Below are 20,786 nucleotides of genomic sequence, written 5' to 3'. Positions count from 1 at the left end.
TATTTAGATTTTTTCAGACGTATCAAGGTAACTGTGCAAAGGCCACTCTCACACTCTTCACACACATTCAAAAATGCTGTTATACTCCATGTAAAAGCCAGAAATTAAGGCTGTGTCCGAAACCGCATACTTCCATACTATATAGTCCGCTACAATCAGTATGCGAGCCCAGGAGTTTGCCCGAATTCAAGATATTCGAAAATCAGTGTGTACCCAGATGACCTACTACTTCCGGCGAGATTCTGAAGTGCGCATTCCATGCATGCTGCACTATCCCATGATGCCCCGCGAGAGAATTCATAAATGGGAGTGAAACGACGCAACTGATGCAGGTAGGTCATGTGACCATGACAAAATGGTGAATGTAGTATGTCCTAATTCCATTCATCTTGCTCACATTTAGACTGTTTAGAACGTACTTGCAACGTTCTAACGGCCGTGTAGTACATTTAAATTTAAATGTAGTACCTACTGAGTTATAGGCTGTTTCAGATGAAGCCTAAGCTTTTTTTGAACAGCCATATCTAAAGGGTTTATGGTGCCAACTAATGATCCAAAATTACAAATGGTACCTCTTATTAACAGGGAACAATACCGGTAATCAAGGATGCATAATTATTTGGTGTCATGGCTTTGCAATCAAAAAATGTAAATCTGATGCTGCGTTAAAACTAACAGTGTACAGTATCAAAGCCAATGTTATTTCAAATGAGACTGCAATAAAAGGTTAAAAATATCCAGTCCACAATTCCTTTTTATATTGAAAATAAGTCATTAAATTGGCAATTAAAGAGTGTAAAGCATAGTGGTTTTAATCAGGATTGGTTGAGTAATAATTTTATGCAAAACTATTTGAAAAATATATTTTGAGCAGTTTAATTTAGTGGATGCTGTCATCGCGAGCATAAAGGAAGGGTAGTAATTTTGCCCACAGTGTATTGTTGAGTTTTTAAAAATTTTCAAAGAATTTTTCCAAAATATGGGTCAAACTAAGATTTGTCACCAAAAATCATTTAATTTGATGAAAAACATTGTAAGTTGTGCCCAAATAAAGACTCAACAGCACCTCATAGTGGATGAAAACTTTCCTAACAAAACATAAGGGTCAAAGTCTAAAAATTGTGACATAAAGAACTTTTTTAACAATTAAGTTAGAGCTTCAACATTTTAATTCAAAATTGTACAATAAATTGGAAGTCAGCAGAAAGTCAATACTGTAAAATATAAATGTTACATCCCGTGTTGGGTTGTTTATGGTTATTTTTGTTGTGTTTTTGTGATTTGCAGAGCCTGGTGATTAGTGGATAGGTCATCTCACCTGAGACCCATTATGTGCCGTGTATAAAGACCCCAACATTTGACATGAAAAAGGACCTTAATTAGCCGGACCCACCTGCCAGTCGCTTTGATAATTGTATTTTGGATCATGAGCTCAGTTTACCGTGCACACGCTTTTCAACATTGATTTACATTTATACTAACTTTGGTTGCTTTAAATGTCTTTTGTTAATAAATTATTTGTCTTCATGATTTACCTAGTCCGCATTGTCTCTCTTATGTTTACATTTTGAGCCGCTTCTAACAATTTTTTCTAAATGCACTTTGTAAAGAAGTAAAAAATCTAAGCTCAGAATTCCAACATACAAACTAAGAATAGCAAAAAAAAAGTTAAGAATTAAAAAAATATAAACTTAGAATCAAAAGATAAACTCAGAATTGAGATATAAACTGGGTGGTATAAACTCACAATTGCAAAATATATCATCAAAATTGAAACAGAATTCATAATAATCTAATAAATTCTTCTCTTTCTTATTATTATTCTTTTGTGATGTGATTGGGCATCCAAAAGAAATCAGCTTGCAGCATACATTTTTTAAAGATAAATCATAATTGTAGCCAAACTGTCAACATAGCAAAGAAGATTCAAAATGTTTTGCTCATCAATAATATCATTTTTGAGCATTAAAGCAAACAAATGACTATATCAGTTGTAAATTGACTTTTTAAAACCGACTATTTGAACAGATTCATGTAATTTATAAAATTAAACTACCAAATTAGATTATCATAAAAATTACCAAAATAAATTATAGATGGCAATTAATCATCTCCTCAATGCTCTCATATTCACAATTTGTGAGAGAGCGAAATTTTTAATAACTATGATGCATTTATACTCATTATATCACCCAATCATGGTACAAATATGAACAACGTTTTCTCACCTGTGGTATCTACACATGGGCAGATGCGTAGAAATATTGGCCGTGCATATGGAGGAAGAGCTTGCTGAACCTCTTTTAGGAAAGAATTACAGTTGAAGCTTCCAGTCGAGTCAGCGATGGCAGCCATTCCCGCTTTTCCCTCCACACCTGTACAAACACACATGAGCAGGTTTATGAGGAATCAGAGGTTTACACTTTGGAATTATAGACTAATACTTCAATTGTTTCACCTGGTACGTTTACTCCAAACACTGCCACATCAGTCTGTCTCAACAGGCCGCTCAGCGTTCCCTCTACTTCAGTGGTGGACACGTTCTCTCCTTTCCAACGAAACGTGTCTCCGCTTCGGTCTCGGAAATACATGTATCCAAGCTCGTCCATTACCAAAACATCACCTAAGAGTCACCAGAATAAAAGAAAAGTTTACAGGGTGAGTTCACAAAATAGCAGAATGAGTTTTTTTCGACATGTTTTATTGATTTATTTATTTTTTTTTTTTTGGTGCTTTAGCTTAAGGTACATTTAAATAAGTGTGAAATTAAGAGTATGTATGTTGCACCATTTTTTTTATTTTTTTAATTTAGCACTTTTGATTTTATCCTTTCTGCCCTCTTGAGACAATATGCATGTGACATGTATGATATATGTGCCTTATTAACCATTTAAACTGTATAAAATACAAAAAATACAAATTGTTTTTAAAAATGAATGGTGTATATAGACTTTATTCACTGCTGCAAAGAAGCTGCCATAGCGAGAGCAGCATTTCTTAACTGGTGGTTCTCAATCCAATAGTAGGTGCTATACCATTTTGATTCGGTTAAGGAGTGTTTTTAAGATGCACAACTTTGATTTTGAAAGATGTGTGTTAAAGCTATTTATGATTCTGTTTAATGCAGTTTAAGTGCAATACAAAACCGTTCTCCTAATTCAGTGCCTGCTGTTTTTTTCAAAATTATCCTATGACAAGAACGGGTTTTGTTTAATAGTCTTAGGACAACTTTGATGAAAGGTGATGATTCGCTTTAAACGATGATTGCTTTTTAAATGGGTATAAGCAAAGAAGACTTTAACACTATACCTTGGATTGCAAAAGAATTCACACCTCTTCTGTTTTTTCACATTTTGTTGTTTTTGCGGCTTTGTTAAAAAGCTTTAAAGGACCTATTTCTCCATAAGTCTACATTGCACACCCCATGGTGACAAAGCAAAATCCAGATTTATGACAATAAGTTAATATACTGGCATTGTGTTATCTAAAAATAAATGAACCATCCCCAGTTTTATGTATTTTGCAGAATCTATTCAAAAAGACAACATTTTTTTTTAGATTGGAAGAAATGTCATCTGTAGTTTTTAGAATAAAAAAATAAAAGTCTGTTTTACTCAAATATATTAAATATTGTACATTTTCCAAAGAAATGTCCAAATGGTCTCTTTCATTCATTAATTTTCTTGTCGGCTTAGTCCTTTTATTAATCTAAGGTCGCCACAGCGGAATGAACCGCCAACTTATCCAGCAAGTTTTTACACAGCGGATGCCCTTCCAGCTGCAACCCATCTCTGGGAAACATCCACACACACATTCACACACACACGCATACACTACGGACAATTTAGCCTACCCAATTCACCTGTACCGCATGTCTTTGGACTGGGGGAAACCGGAGCACCCGGAGGAAACCCACGTGAAGGCAGGGAGAACATGCAAACTCCACACAGAAACGCCAACTGAGCCGAGGTTCGAACCAGCGACCTTCTTGCTGTGAGGCGACAGCACTACCTACTGTGCCACTGCCTCGCCTCAAGTGGTCTCTTTTTTTCCTTTTTCAAATTTTGTGTATTTGAAAGAGGTCTTTAGCCTTGTCAGCATTTATTTGATATTGTCAAAAGTGTAATACTGAAAACATTAATTATTCTGACTATTATTAAAATCTAGCAATTCTTCTTATTATAATGCAATTATTCCTGTCATTCAAAGCTGATTCTCCAGTATCATTCCTCCAGTCTTCAATATCACATGATCTTTCAGAAACCAGCCTAATCTGATAATTTGCAGCTAAATTATTATTAGTGCTCGATTAATAATGGCTTAATAATACTATATGAAGAGTTAGTTAGTTTGTAAGTAAATCAAAAAAATTTATTTCAATTCTAAATCTGTAATATAAATAGGGCTGCACGATATTAGAAAAATCTGACATTGCAATATTTCGTGTTGCTGCAATAAATATTCCGATACCAATATAAATTTTTATCAGATGTCTAGATGTGAATGTCTATTTGGATTTCATCAATTTAGATCGACTAGACTAATCAAGTCTTTCTATGCAGTGCACCAGCATAAAATACTATAAATTAAAAGCCTTTATAATTACAACAGAGCAAACTTATAAGTTAAATAAACAGTGCTTTATGATTTAATGTCAGTGTTCAACAGAAGTCAAATATTAAAAATCGAACAATCAAAAATAAAATGACTTTGTTATCATTGCATAAATAATTATATGCAATAATATAAAATAATATTGAATAATATCTTTATTAAATAATCTAATCCGACGATGTGACTATTGTGGATACACACATTTCAATATCGATGCTCAAAACAATGTATTGTTCAACCCTATTTCTAACACATTTTATGAGATTTACTTTGGTAATCTCGGACTGCTGAATGGTACTGCATCATCATATAAATATTTTCAATATTTATGATTAAAAAAAATAATTAAGTACCATTATAATAATTTTTTGAAGTATCATGTGACATTGAAAATTGGTGTAATGATGCTGGCAATTACGTTTAAAATACAGAAATAACTATATAATAATTAAAAATGCATTTTAAAACAACAGTTTCTTTAAATTGTAGAAATGCATCCAAATATGACACTTTTTACACCTTTTCTGATCAAACAATTGCAGCTTTAGTGAGCACAAAAGACTTCTTTCAAAATCTGAACTGTAACTCTTGCCTGGTGGTGCAGAAAATCCATCAAGAAAGTTGAACTTCTACACAGTGAGAAACTTTCTGCCACATCTTTGTAGTGTGTAAAGCTGCACCTGACAGATAGGCAGAGTCGTTTTTCCTGAACACATTGTAGGCGATCTTCTTCCTGGTGGCTTCTTGACTCGCGTAGCCGTCAAACCGACGCAGAGGATCCTGCTGATTTATTCTGCCCACCAACAGCCCAGGCTCTCCTGTGAGCAAAAGGAAACACAGCAAGAAGAAAAGCACACAAAGGAAATCTGTTAGAGAAAAATGACTATTGATTTTTTGCAATCTAATGCTGTCAAATGCTGGTTTGCTTGTGTCTTAGATAAAACTTTGAAGCAATGGATCTAAACTTACAGCATTTAACATAGAGCTATGATAAAGGAAAATTAACTGGATTTAATGGATTTATTAAGTATGCGTTTGAGTAAAATGTTAATTTTCTTTTATTCTATAAGGGTCTGATCCTTTTTTTTTCCAAATTTCAAATAAAAACTTGTTATTTATAGTATTATATAGTATTTTTCTTCCAGAAAAATGACAACTGTTTTCATTTGGAAAATCAGGATTTGAAAAAAAAATCAGGCTTATTCTGCAAAAAACTGATTTCTTAACTATTCTGAAATTATGAAATTGGTATTGTGTTGTCAAAAATGTCTGAATACAAGGCACCCTGTGTTTATTCTGACCAACTGTGATTTTATGCTCTAATTTTTGAAATTCAGAAGATATATCATCAGTAATGTATCTAATATGAAATAAAAACTACTGGGGGTCAAATTGACCGTTTACTAAGCCACAACCGAAAAACACCACACACCAATTGTGGTTTAGCAACCAGAGTCCTGTCAAGCTTTCGAGCGAAGGAAACAAGCCAAATCGTTGTGCAAATTGATTGTGCAAATCTGACACCCGGTATCCTAAAAATTTGGACAGGGTGGTGGAATTTTTCCTTTTTTAAAACCTAAAACCCAAGAGGAGAAATGCCAGCATGGAACAAGCTGTGTGAGAGGTGCTAAAAGAGCGGAGATAAGTTGGTTTTGTTTTCGATAATCTTGACACATTCAGTGATAGACGGCAATAACTCACACACCTCCGGCCCTAAACAGATCTAAACTGTGTTTTCTACAAAAATACAAAGCAGGTTATGTTTCCCTGCTGTCTTTCTTTTTTCCGCTCAATATTTGAGCACTGCTCTGTTTAGGCCCTCGCCATAGTCGTCATACTAAAAGCAATCATATTTTCATCCGTTTCAAACTACAAATGTTCTAAAGTACATATCAACAGAACAAAACAGAGATGTGATCACAAAATGAGTGCTTGCAATCAATATACTCCACTACGCAGCTGTTTTTAGTCATTTATAGCCCTACTGTCCATGTTAGAGCTACAGTTCACTGATGTTTTTGTCCGCTGTTTAGAGATTTAGTTATTATACCAGTTTAGAGTCTGCTTGTATATTTGTTGTCTGATTAATATTTGCTGGTGGGGAAATTTGTTCACTTCTGCTATTTATACTTTGATTTGCATTTTGAATTCTGTATTTTTTCTACTTAACTGCAAATTAGAATAGAAACGGTATAAAAAGCACAAAAACATGCTGACAGTTATAGTTACTGTACATCGTTATGGGTCAATGATGCTAATATTCGGCACAAATCCATCAATTTTCCCTTTTTGGCTGTTCTTTCTTTGAATGAATTATGTAGAAGCACTGTCCATGCATATTTCCTCGTCGGTTAGTAACGATATATTTAATTGCACTACAATTAATTTATCAGACTTTTTGCTGTGGATGAGCTAAGTTGTTAAATGGTCAGCTTATGAGGCGGCTAGGCTAACCTAGCTTCAATATTGATGAAGTTATTTTCTAATCGGTTGCCTATTATGTCATGCCTGTAACACATACTGCTGTACTTTTTTTTTGTCTGGCTTTTTCAGATTTATTACCTGTTCGCCACAAATGACTAATTATATCCCCAGGGATGTCAGACACCGGCGCATACATATTGTAATAGACGTGCCAGGCAAGAAAGCTTGACAGGCGTAGACATAGTAACTAAGGAGGGCAGGGCTTAGCGAAGGGTCAATTACCTTTACTAGCTGTATTAATGACATTTTAGCCTTAATTAGCTACTAACAAGTACTAGTCAATAAACTTTAATACTGTTCAAATGCCATAATAAATGTAGACATAACCTTAAATTTAGAACATGAGGTTAAACATGTATAATTAAACATAATTACTAGCTTGTTGTTCAGTTAATTTACACAATGAATCCAATAAATAATATATGGCTTATCAAATTGTAAATAATGGTTAAAATGCCTTTACTATATGTCAGGTAAATCCTGAATTATGTGTTTGCTCATGCTTAATGGATGGATAACTGTGAACAAGTTAATCATGATTTACAAGTTTAACTGAGCTTAACTAATGCATAATTCGGGACCCTTAAAATGTTAAGTTAACCATTAATTACTAGTGCTTTTGTTTATAACTATTGCTTAATATTGTGAACAAATTAACCAGTAATTAATGCATTATTTTGGACCCTTAAAATAAAGTGTTACCAAACTAAATATTATTGTTTAGCTTAGACAAAGTTAAAAATACAGGAGCATCTCAAAGATAATTTAGTGAAACTGCAAAACTACCGAGCAGCTTTTCAAGTATTAAAAGAACAAAGCATGAATACATAACACTTGGCATTTCTACAAGAAAACAGGCCAAAATAATAAATGCATTCAGGTTCAATTAAAAAATCTGTGTTCTTTCAACCAAAACATTAATATCTAAAGTCTTCTTAAGTTAAAATCTTGGTGTTATGCTTTCAAAATTGGCATTCCTAAAAACTATATTAAACTATTTTACAACTGGAAGAAACGTTTAATAAATGTCATTAGCTGTTTGCAAAACAAAACAAATATTTCTACTTTACTCAAACACAACTATAAATCATGAATGTCAAACTGGTTTCCCAATGATTCCCATCACTGTATGTTGAAGTGAACTCTGAACAGTTGTGAACATACCAGGTCTGCAAGACACACACAGTCCCTGCTTGTCCCGAACAAGCTCCATGGTCTCCTCGTTCACCTTCACTAGCCGGATGGGGTACACGTTTGGCAGGATGCGACTGTTAAACCCACAAGCTCCAACCTGCCATGGTGAGAGTGAGTTTGTACTTTTCAGAAAGCTGAATTCATCATCTCAACATATGCGTTCAGTCAGAACAGTAGAGATGGGCAATAAAACTATTTCACAATATTTTCTAGACGTTACTTTACAATAAGGTTGATTTCGTTAAAGCTAGTTAAAGTATTATCTAACATGAACAAACTACAAACAACACATTTATTACAGTATTATTAATCTTTGTTAACGTGAGTTAAGGGAAATAAAGTTGTTCATTATTACTTACAGCAAATTAATTAATGATCAGCAAGAAATTGGATTTAAATTATGCTTTAGTATATGTTTAATGTTGTGAAAAAGGAATTACAAATGATTTTTTATTTAAACTAAAACTAGGAAAAGACTTTTTCTTTTCATGATACAATTATATTTGTATTGCTTAAGGTGATATATATTGACCACTCGAGTGTAATATGTTTTGCATTCTAATGAAGCATTTTTGCAGAAGTAGATGGAGCTGATAGAGATGCAAATGCCCGATTGTCTTAAATTAACATGAGCTCTGCAGCTAAACCTCTTGTAAATATGTTATAGCTGAAGACAGAATATGTGCAGTTGAGAAAGGCTTAGGCTTTTAATATTGTGCAGTGAATTTATAGAAAAAGAGGATGTATGTATGGGTGCGGCCAGGGGGGTGAAGGACTGAAGAATGATTCACATGTGATGAATTCCACTAAATTCCACCTGTTAATATCAGTTAAAGTCAGGAGCACCTCTGAATGTAACTCTTGCATTGCACTGAGGATAACAAAATTCTGTGAATCGATTAATTCATTTGTATCTAATAAATTGCTAATATGTATATACATTAAAGAAAAACCTCTACTGACCTTTTTTATTGAAAATGCATGGAACTGACTAAATATTCCAAAATATTATTAATCCAAGTATAATTAATAAATGCTGCACAACTGTTGTTTATTTTTAGTTCATGTTTGTAATTTATTCAATGAAAGCCTATTGTAAATAGTGACCATTTGTTGGTATTATTGCATGACAATATTCATGACGATCACATATGTACCCGTTGAGAGAGTTAATGTCCTGTATTTTGAAATACTGTATATTAAATATTTTTTAAAAGCCTAATAAAAAAGCAATATCTGTTTCATTCATCCTGGAATCTAGAGAGCGCTTAAACTCCACAGATCCATAACAGATGTACATAGCGCAGTAAAAAGAAGAAAAGGCTTAAATTAAGACAATAAACCTAATGGCTTTCTGGCTTTAAGTTTACCAGGGTACTTGTATAAAAATTAACTATAATGATTAACAACAGTGCATTTATCACTGTATAGAATGTCATAAAATGCTGTGATTTCTTCCTCATTGGCATGAAAGTCAAGTCATGGTCACATGAAGAAATTCATTCAAACATTCGACTGAGTGTAAATTTTGTGTTCAAAGATGTAAACAGGCTAGTACACATGCAGAACTGAATCGCACATGTGCTCCTGTAGCACAGTTATTCATTGCACAGACTGACTTTTTGTTGCACTGTATCGGTCTGTCAGGTGACGCCCCCCTCGTAAACACCGAATTGCATTATGGGACATAGCTGCCATTTGTGTTGTATCCGAGTTAACGTGAGCTGTTATATGGCTTTAGCGTCTTTCGCAGAGTAAATACAGTGTTACATTCTTGTTGTGTTTAGGGCTGTAATAGTAAATCACACGATCGAAGAGGTAAAAAATAATCACGACGACAGATATTTTAAATTTCCCACTCAGAAGAAAGGATATTGACGGACTGTAGCGGTAACAACAAGTGCATCGGGTGTCCTGGCCTGCTGCATTGAGACGCAAAATATATCATAATTTCTCCGTTTATGCTCTCAACATTTTCACAAAGGTAAGTACGTAAGAATATTTATGTAACTTTACAATTGTCATTGCTTGAGCTTCAAATAATTATATTAATTCAATGTTACACTTTAGTTTTGGGGGTAGAACTGCATTTAAATCTTAACGAATCAACTTAGTGCATATGGATTTAAGATTGTAAAGTAATTGATTGTTAACAAAATACTTTTTTTAACCTTAGTTACAACTTAGATTTGCTGATTTACTCACCCCCTGTCAAAAAGTACATTTTCGACTGTCCTTTTTCTGAAAACAAATACAGGTTTGTTGAAATCATTCCAATAAATGTTTTAAACCTTCAGTTTGTAGCTTCATTAAACTGCAGTTAATAAACCCAGTTCTTTTCACTGTAGAATAATATATATATATATATATATATATATATATATATATATATATATATATTAGATGACAAAGGGATCAGTAAATGTTCTTCAGGTTTTTTTATGCTCAATATGTCCTATTTCCATAAGCATATAGCATCATAGTACATTTATTCATCACTTATTCTTTTTACGTGTAATATTTTTGCTGTACACACATTTCTAACTTTGTCATTGCCAGCCAAGCTGCATGAGACGATGGAGATCTCCACATCTGGGCCACACAGAAACTACACATGTGAGGCATTTTCCCCTTGTTGTCAGACGGCATCTTGAGTCGTTTAAATGAAACCTCGTCATCGCTAAAGTTAACATTTTCTCTTTCTTTCAAATATATAACCAACCCAAACAAATGTAATTCACCAAAATGTTTGACACATACACGTAGCCTGTACTGTCGTACTAACACACTGACTGATTATATGTCACAAAGTAAAATAAAGTGGCGTTTTGAAATGACATAAAACACATACCCTGGTAAATACTACACAACACAAACTAATTAAATGAAACATAAATGGCTCCCGATTAGAATCAACATGCAAATCAGCTAGCAGAGTATCAGTAACAGACTTTTATTGGTCATTTTTGTAAATTGCATGACTTACACACCTGTTAAGTTTCATACCAGTGGTTAAAGTGGTTTGCTCTATATATGCTCTATATATTGTGTGTGTGTACGCATTGAAGAGATGCTAAGCTAACAGCTGACAGGTAGGGCACGCACGCACGCACGCACGCACGCATGCACGCACGCACGCACGCACGCACGCACACACACACACACACACACACAAACACACACACAAACACACACAAACACACACAAACACACACAAACACACTGTATTTCTGACGACTGACACGTAAACAAGGAGAATGTTTTTCTCTCGCGCTTGAACCACATCTGACAGATTATAACCGCTTTAACACTTTCAAAGTTGTGCGTCACAAAAACACTCCGTAATCCACTTAAAACGCTTCAGAAATCCACTTTGGAATCGCAAATTACCTATTGTAAATGCTGTAAACGGACGTTCTAAAAATTCTACCAGAAGACACCCTGCATGCAGCAGCTAAGAAAAAGGTCTATAGGGTCCCTTTGGCAAGGATTAACAGATTAATATCTAATTAATATTTTAGTTTGTTCTTTGTGCGATTGATTTGCAGAATTTAATGGGAATAGTTAGTTGTTTTAAGTATTTTTAATGTTGTTTAATGTTTGTCTTAAATGTGTGGTGTGATATATGTGTTGTAAATCTATTGCGCTGCAGAACAAAGCGCCCCAAAAAGTTTACAGTAACAGTACTGGGAAACACCCATACACACTCATTCACACACACACTCATACACAATGGAAAATTTAGTTTATCCAATTCACCTCTAGCTCATGTCTTTGGACTGTGGAGGAAACCGGAGCACCCGGAGGAAATCCCACACAAACACAGGGAGAATATGCAAATTCCACACAGAAATGCCAACTCGACCTAGCAACCTTCTTGCAGTGAGGCGACAGTTATAACCATTAAGCCATCGTGCCATCCCTTTTTTTTGGTCATTTTTTAACATTTTTATATTGTAAACAATAAAATCAAATTAAAATTGCATGTCCTCAAGAAAGCCAATGTGTGATTTGTACTAAATCATCTTCAAAGGCTAGAGGGTGCTCTCTTGGAAACCCATAAACCTGTCCAAATACACATGAAGAAATCCAGGAAATCTCCTGGTGAAAATGGCAGTTGCTGAATAAACAGAAGATTTAATTGCTTTCATTGATTCAGCACAACAAATAAACACAACAAGTGTTAAACAAGGATTAATTTTAAACCCTCGCCTGTAGTTATGAGGTGAGTTCTGAGATTATGAGAGAAGTAACGCAAACTGCTATCATTATCGAAGATAACGATTATCTGTATGTAATTATCCACCGAATAAACCAAAAATGTACATTTAATAAATTTTTTGCAAAGTTATCAGCGTACTCCGACTCCGTATCTGCATCTCTCCTCTATCTACACGCGTTAAAGGTTTATTAAAACTGGCTTTACACACAAAATGTGGATAAAAATTTCCTCAATTAAACTGCCAGCCCTAATCCCTTTCCACAGAAACACATTGAAATCTGACCTTGCCGTCCATGTTGGCGATGCTGCAGTTGCACTCGGTGGCTCCGTAAAATTCGCCGATCTGCTTGACTCTGAAGCGCTCGACGAAGGCCTCCCACACACTGGGTCGCAGGCCGTTCCCCACAGCCAAACGCACACGATGCTGCCGCTCGGAGGGACGCACAGGTTGAGCAAGCAGATACCGGCAGATCTCTCCTATATACTGAACAACCTGGAAGAGACAGAGAAAAACAGACTTTTGGAGTCATTTCAGTAACATTTCACATCAAAGACATTCTTGAAATTTATAAAGAAAAGCTTGAACTCAAGTTGTATTAAAAGCAATCAGGCTTCCAGCTTCAGGTTTTCTGGACATTTTACTATATAAACAAGCAAAATCTGTGTGATGAGGGTTTCTGCCCTCTTGATTATGTGATTTTATATTGTAATCATTCAGTATGCAAAATGTGGAGCAACTGTAAATGTGATCTCAGTTTAAGAATGACATCTTTGACATGCATTACATTAATTATTCACTCATTTGAACTAAAAAACTCAAGCCATATTCTCACAGCTTTAAGCGAAATAGGCAGCAGGATAAATTGAAACAAAAAAATAAAAATAAAATTGTGACATAGAAAAAGTTGCGATTATCATCTTGTCTTGGAAGCACAGCTCTCTGATCAGTAGAAAAATCTTCTCTGTAGAGCAGAAGTTGCAGAGAAACTGTAAATATGCCACAAAGAAAACACCCAGTAAATTAAACAGAGGTTTAACAGAAACATGTTAAAAAATGTGGCATTTATGTTCTTTCAGATGTAGCAAAAACACAGAGCAATAGTTCAATGAGAACTGCTGCAAACATGTCAAATGATTCGAATGAATGGTTATCTTTAATTTCAGAAATAAATAGTCTATGATTTTTGCCATAGCTCTATGCAGTAGCTCTGTGTAGTAAATGCCGCTCCATCTGAAAGCAGGTGCTGGAAATTTACAGCTGATAACACAACCAGCTTTACAGACAAAATGTGCATGAAAATTGCCTTCAATTAATCATGCAGCCCTAATTGACCCCTCGATGGCAGTTTGATTGTCAGGCAATCTGACCAATCATAAACATGATATTCTGTAACTTGCTGAATGGATGACTTGCAAGAACTTTAGTCTAATCTATTCTGTTCAGTTATTGGACTGCCACGGTTTGCATAATTTTACAAATTCAGATATGTAACTTGTGACATGGCAAAATAATCTGTGAACAACCTGAGACTCGGAAGATGACAGGTGAGATGAGCTAAATTAAACTGCACAGTCTGGAAACTGTCCAGATAAACAATAAATTATTCTTTACTGCTGCTTGTGTCTTTTACCGTCTCTCATAAATGCATTATAGTTATGTCTTCTCCGGGATGCCACCGTTTCAAGTGTTTGTGAATTATGTGTTAGGGAATCTATATGTAACATAAAAATTGTTTTCAAATGATCCGAACTGCCCATCACTATAGTTGTAGTATATGGCTTCAATGTTTTTTGTTAAGTTTTCATTTCAAATTATTCTCATATCCTGAATATTTCCCTCATATTCCTTTATATCTGCTTCTGTCTGAAATCAGTATACACATTTTCTAGAAATGATTCACTATTTTTGCACAAATTGATAGGTGAGCACCATGCCTGATAGCGAATGCCTGTCAGACATAGACAACTTGGGCAGGGTTTGCGAAGGGTCAATTAGTATTTATGGATGACCCCCCATATCTGAAATTAGCATGAAGCATTTGTACGGGATAAGTGAAGTCTGTGATTTTAGTCAAATTTACAGAATTATCTGCTGGATTATAATGTCAAGGTGTTCTGTGGTCCTGTTAGGTGGATTAAAAATAGTAATCAACACCTTACATAGAAGAACATTCTTTTCTGCACACAGCTATACATATTAGAGGTGGGCCGTTATTGAAGTTAACGCAAGACTCTTATCGCGTGATAAAAAAAATAATATATCGCTGTTAGTCTATTCTTAAATTTGGGTTGGAAGCTGGGTCTGTTCTACGCAAGCAATAATGTAGAGGTCTGTATTCCCGTGGCTGTACTGCGGGACCCGACCAGATATTTTGGGCCACGTGAATAAATTTGTTATAAGTAGTCTGGACTCTGTATCATCCAGCACATCATCTCCTTTCATGTAAGAGTTTCCTTGTAATTTTCCTCTTTAACTGCAGTTTGGCAGTTTCACCTTCACTCATGAACATTTCATTCATGCCGCCTTGACAAACTGGTGTATTAGATGCAAATAAGGAGTAAGGACTGGTAAGAGAGTTATGAAATTTAATAACACACGCCAAATAGAAAGAAAAAAAATCAGCATTTTGCGATGTGCGTGTGTGTATGTGCGGTCCCCTGTATGTAGATCGTTCTACATGACGGTAATAGTTTGATTGCAGTGTTTACTTCAATAATGCCACTAATATAGGCATACTCCATATGTCTTAATTCCATTTCTGTTAAAGGGCACCTAAGTTACTTCTTTTTTCAGATTTAATATAAGTGTTTTGCGTCTCCAGTATGTGTCTGTAAAGTTTCAGCTCAAAACACCAATCAGATTGATCATTATACCTTTAACAAGATTCTACTTCATACATTTTTCCACCAGGGGGTTATTTTGTCGTACTGCACCTTTAAGGCTAGTCTTCCCTGCTTACTGTTTTTACATGCCTTTCTTCTTTAGTCATTATTTGGGAAGCACTCATATTCTGAATGCCGTCAGCAGAATTCAAATGAGCCATTTTAATCTAGAATAATTCCAAGATTACAGTGAGATTAATTTAGATTTAAAAATAATAATCTATGCACACCTATAATACATATACATCTAATTTGATTTCACTCTTCAGATGGATTTCATAGTTACTTTTAGCAAACCCTAATCCTAACCCTGACCGTAGCGATTTCACCCTTCACCCATAATACTGCCAAAATACAAAACATTCCAATGCCAAGGGAAACAAACTGATATACGACTCTGACAAATCCTAACCAAACCATTGAGATTCCGATTATCTACTAATCTAATATTATCACATGGCCCCTGTGTTTTACAGAAATTTGTAGAAATAATTGTGCTTCACAGATGTGTCACATCAATGTTTTCCATGCATGACCTCTATAATAATTCCAGAGCAAATTACCTGCTGTTTTTCCACACACCCAATGAACCTCTCAGAAATCTTATCATGTAACCAATATGAATTTCTGTGATTGCCAATCACAATATGTTTTAGCCAATGTGACTTTTCATAAAAGCTATTACTACTGCTCTATTTCTACTTTGTGTGCGGCACTCAATGGCGGAGGTAATCATGGAGGTAAACCTGCTTGACACTTAGCGTAGAAACAAAAGATCACAATAAACAAGATCCAGATCTGAGAAATTGCTTAGAAAGGCCACTGTAATACAGATGTCAGATAAGATTAGTCCCTTTTTCATTTCCATGTTTTGATTATATAAGCAATGCCTGACATAAAAAATGCTAGTGGATTTCAGCATAATAGTCATAAAAATAACTGCAGCAATGCAATATTTAGTGAAAACTAGGGAAACATTTTAATTCAAGTTTAATTCAGATTTTATATTGATTATTAGTATTGATTTGCGATGACGTATTTGATTGGGTTGCGCCAGTTGAGGTTTATGAGATGGGGCAATGTTTATTTTTCTGATCAGTCACATGAAAAAACACAGGCCACTGGCCACTGTAATAAACACAACTATGTTAGTCTTGTCATTATCATAAATACAGATGTTAGGGGATGATAAACGTAACGCTTATGTCATTTGCAAGACTAGTCCCATCGGAATAGGGCTAATGCTCAGATTTATCATTTCATTTAAGGACAGTTAAAAATACTAATGGTATATCCAAATGACAATGACTCGATGGCATTTTCAATTTAGATTTTAAAACACATTCTGATATTATATCGAGGAGGTTATTATAATGGATGCCATGTTTTATATAAACAACAATTAGGTTGCCATTTTGCTGTTGAGCCATTGCTAAAATCATAAAAAATATTTTTAACATGCATGAAATAAAATTAGGCTTAAGTTTACTGAAATAAAAATTCAACACAAATTATATAGATATAAAAAACTAAAATAAATACATTACTAAATCATAATTATTAATCATAAATATATAAAAAGTGTAAAATTATTAATTAGAATTACAGCAATATCTCAATATTAAAATAACCCAGATCCAAAAAAAAAAAAAAAACTAACCAACTAAATTCATATAATCAAATATAATTAAATAAGAAAAATATCATGTAAAAATAATCATGTAATTGCCATTTTATTTCAGGATAGTTAAGTGTAAAATTGGCCAAACCCCAAAAAACTTTGATTTAAAGCGACTTTGTGATAAATTCAACTGAAATCTGTGCACACATGTACAGGTGCTGGTCATGTAATAAGAATATCTTCAAAAAGTTGATTTCACTAATTCCATTTGAGAAGTAAAATTTGTATAATAAATACATTCATTCCACACAGACTGATATATTTCAAGTGTTTATTTCTTTTAATGTTGATGATGTTGGTGACAACCAATGTAACCTCAAATTTAGTCTCTCAGAAATTTAGAATGTTACTTAAGACCAATACAAAAAATAATTTTTAACAAACTGGAAAGTATGAACATGAAAAGTATGAGCATGCAGAGCACTCAATACTTAGTTGGGTCTCCTGTTGCCTGAATTACTGCAGCAATGCGGCAATCCAATGGAGTGGATCAGTCTGTGGCACTGCTCAGGTGTCATGAGAGCCCAGGTTGCTCTGATAGTGGCCTTCAGCTCTTCTGCATTGTTGGGTCTGGCATATCGCATCTTCCTATTCACAAGAGCCCATAGATTTTCGAGTTCGCTGGCCAATTAAGAGTAGCATGAAGAGAGATAGCATGGTCCTTAAACCAGGTACTGGTAGCTTTGGCACTGAGTGCAGGTGCCATGTCCTGTTGGAAAATGAAACCTGCATTTCCATAAACTTGGCCAGCAACAGGAAACATGAAGTGCTCGAAAACGCCCTGGCATAGAGCTGCATTGACCTTGGACCTCAGAAAACACAGAGAAGCAACCCCAGCAGATGGCATGGCACCCCAAACCATCACCACAAGCAACACATGTGTATTGTGTGCCTCTTCTCTCTACCTCCAGACTCCAGGACCATGATTTACAAATGAAATGCTAAATTCACTTTCATCAGAAAACATAACTTTGAAACACTCAGCAGCAGTTCAGTCTTCAGCCCAGATGAGATGCTTCTGATGCTGTCTGTTATTCAAGAATGCCTTGACACAGGGAATTTAACAGCTAAAACCTATGTCTTGGATATGTCTGTGCGTAGTGGTTCTTGATGCACTGACTCCAGCTGCAGTCCACTCTTTGTGAATCTCCCCCAAATTTTTGAATAGGTTTGGTTTCACAATTCCTTCCAGGGTGTGGTTATCCCTATTGCTCGTACGCATTTTTCTACCACATATTTTCCTTTTTCTTCACCTCTCTATTAACGTGCTTGGACACAGATCTCTGTGAACAGCCAGCCTCTTTTGCAATGACGTTTTGTGTCTTGCCTTCCTTGTGCAAGATGTCAATGGTCGTCTTTTGGACAACTGTCAAATCAGCCGTCTTCCCCATGATTGGGTTGCCTACAGAACTAGTGAGAGCAGGCCTTTGCAGGTGTTTTAAGTTAATTAGCTGATTAGAGTGTGACACCAGTTGTCTTTAATGCTAAACCTTTTAACAATTTTATATGACCAGCACCAGTTTATTTAATGTGTTAGGAAAATATATTAAAAAAGCAGAAAGCATTTTCATAAAACATAGAAAAACAGAATGCAAATATGACATTCTCAAACTGTCATTTTAATAATCTGGAACAGTCTTATAAGCCATTACTGACCCAAACACCAGTGACTTACAGTGCAGTTGTGTTTGATGCAGTCTTCCCAAAAGCGACTTGCTGAAAACTTCCTCTTGACCACCACAGTTAAACCATGAATCAGACACTGGCCCACCCCCATTATATTACCTGTTCAAGAGTAAAAACAGTGTACAGAGAAAACTATATGTCAGTATATTAATGCCAGCAACTGATTAAAAACTTTCTGCTGTTTCTATAGTGCGTTTCATACAAGAAAAACTGTATCAAATCAGCTTTTCAGAGAAAATAGAGGAAAAAATACGTAAAAATCAACAAAATGCTGCTGATATTGTTCTAGTTAGTACAGTTATGTTTGTGAAATGGTCCATACCTGCTGAGTGGTAAAGGGGTAAACAGTCATAAATGATGTCATCTGGCCGCATACGAAAAGAAAGGTAGCCGAAAGCAGCAATCCTGTAATACCTAGCAAATAAAACAAGTACATTAAAAGACTGATGTGAAAGTTTTCCACTGTCAGGCTGATTTATATGTGGCGTGTCTGCGAGCAGGTTACCGGCTGTGCACCACTATAGCAGCTTTAGGGAGTCCTGTGGTGCCAGACGTGTAGATGTAGAACAAATGATCTGTGGGAGAAAAGAGGAACACTGATGAGAAGTGGATTTATTGAGTGACAATTTCTTAATCTATTGGCAATTGGATGATGATATTGTGAATAGTTTTGGATATCGGTAGGCATTGACTTGATTTTTTTTTTCATACTATGGATTTTGATTGCAGTTTCCAACATTCTTCAAAATATCTTCTTTTGTGTTCAATAGAAAAAAGAAAGTTACAAAAGTTTTAGGATCACTTGAAGGCGAGTAAATGGTGAGTGAATTTCCTTTTCATTTAACTGTTAGCGGTCTGACCAGATAAGTAAAAAAAAAAAAAAAAAAAAAAAAAAAAAAATATATATATATATATATATATATATATATATATATATATATATATATATATATATATATATCTGTAAATTGACACTTTTTCCATTTTTTAAATTGAATTATGAGACCTTGGTCTTTCTTCAAAAAAAGTGTTGATCTTGAAAAGTTTGACAATGTGACTTATAAACATTTAGAATAGTTTAACATGATATATTGTCAGGGTTGGTGTTGTATATTATGCTGCAAAAATCTTTAAATTGTTATTTTAAAAACTTGGCTCTTTTTTTATTATTTATTAAACAATATCTTGTCTTAAACTACTAAAATGTCAATAAAAGTCACTTTGATGCACTGTAAAATTGAATTTTAGCATCAAAAGCCGACAGAGCAGAGATACACATATCATAATGCCATACACAACCGTAAATAAATTTAAACACAAAATACAGAAACTGTTAATTAACAGATATCTTTTACAGTTACATTATTGCTAAAGAAACACACTTAGAAATAATAATAATAATAGTAATAATTGCTTATATTTATATTGCTCTTTTCTGGACACTCAAATCGATATTACAAAATCTCCTCCACCAGTGTGCAGCATCCACCCACCTAAATGATGCAACAACAGCCATTATGCATCAGACCGCACACCACACACCAGCTGATTGGTGGAGAGGAGACAGTGAATAAGCCAACTATGACATGAGGATGGTTTAGAGGCCTTAATGGACGGAGGCAAATGGGCAAATTTGGCCAGGATGCTGGAGTTTTTCTCTTTTAAAGGACTCTTTATTAAAAGGACATCCTGGGATTTGTAACGACTACAGAGTGTTGGGACCTCCGTTTAACATTGCATCCAAAAGAAGGCGCTCACTGAACAGTATAAAGTCCCCATCAATATACTGGGGCGTTAGCACCCACACAGACAGCGGGTGAGCACCCCCTTTTGGTCCCACTAACACCATTTCTGGCAGCAACCTTATTCTCCCATCCAGGTACTGACAAAGCACAGCCCTGCTTAGCTTTAGTGGGAAACCATGTAATGCCAAGTAAGTTGCAGAGAGCTAGTTGCCAGCAAAATACAACTTATTCTATTCAGCAAGTACATTAAACTAATACAGTTCTTTTGTATTTTAAA

The 20,786-nt window shown here is 34.9% G+C and overlaps 1 protein-coding gene across 1 annotated transcript in view; it reads right to left on the bottom strand.

Annotated features, from left to right (window-relative positions):
• slc27a1a (solute carrier family 27 member 1a) overlaps positions 1–20,786 on the bottom strand; it is a 58,774-nt gene that overhangs the window by 6,408 nt on the left and 31,580 nt on the right. Inside the window, 8 exon segments of the mRNA NM_001013537.1 lie at positions 2,229–2,375; positions 2,459–2,623; positions 5,295–5,432; positions 8,263–8,389; positions 12,798–13,007; positions 18,754–18,863; positions 19,087–19,178; positions 19,270–19,339. Coding sequence (NP_001013555.1) covers positions 2,229–2,375; positions 2,459–2,623; positions 5,295–5,432; positions 8,263–8,389; positions 12,798–13,007; positions 18,754–18,863; positions 19,087–19,178; positions 19,270–19,339 — 1,059 coding nt within the window.

Source organism: Danio rerio, chromosome 3, assembly GCF_049306965.1.
Source record: "Danio rerio strain Tuebingen ecotype United States chromosome 3, GRCz12tu, whole genome shotgun sequence".
Taxonomy (NCBI): Eukaryota; Metazoa; Chordata; class Actinopteri; order Cypriniformes; family Danionidae; genus Danio; species Danio rerio.
The sequence above is the reverse complement of the archived record's forward strand: the minus strand, read 5'-3'. Positions and strand labels throughout refer to the sequence as shown.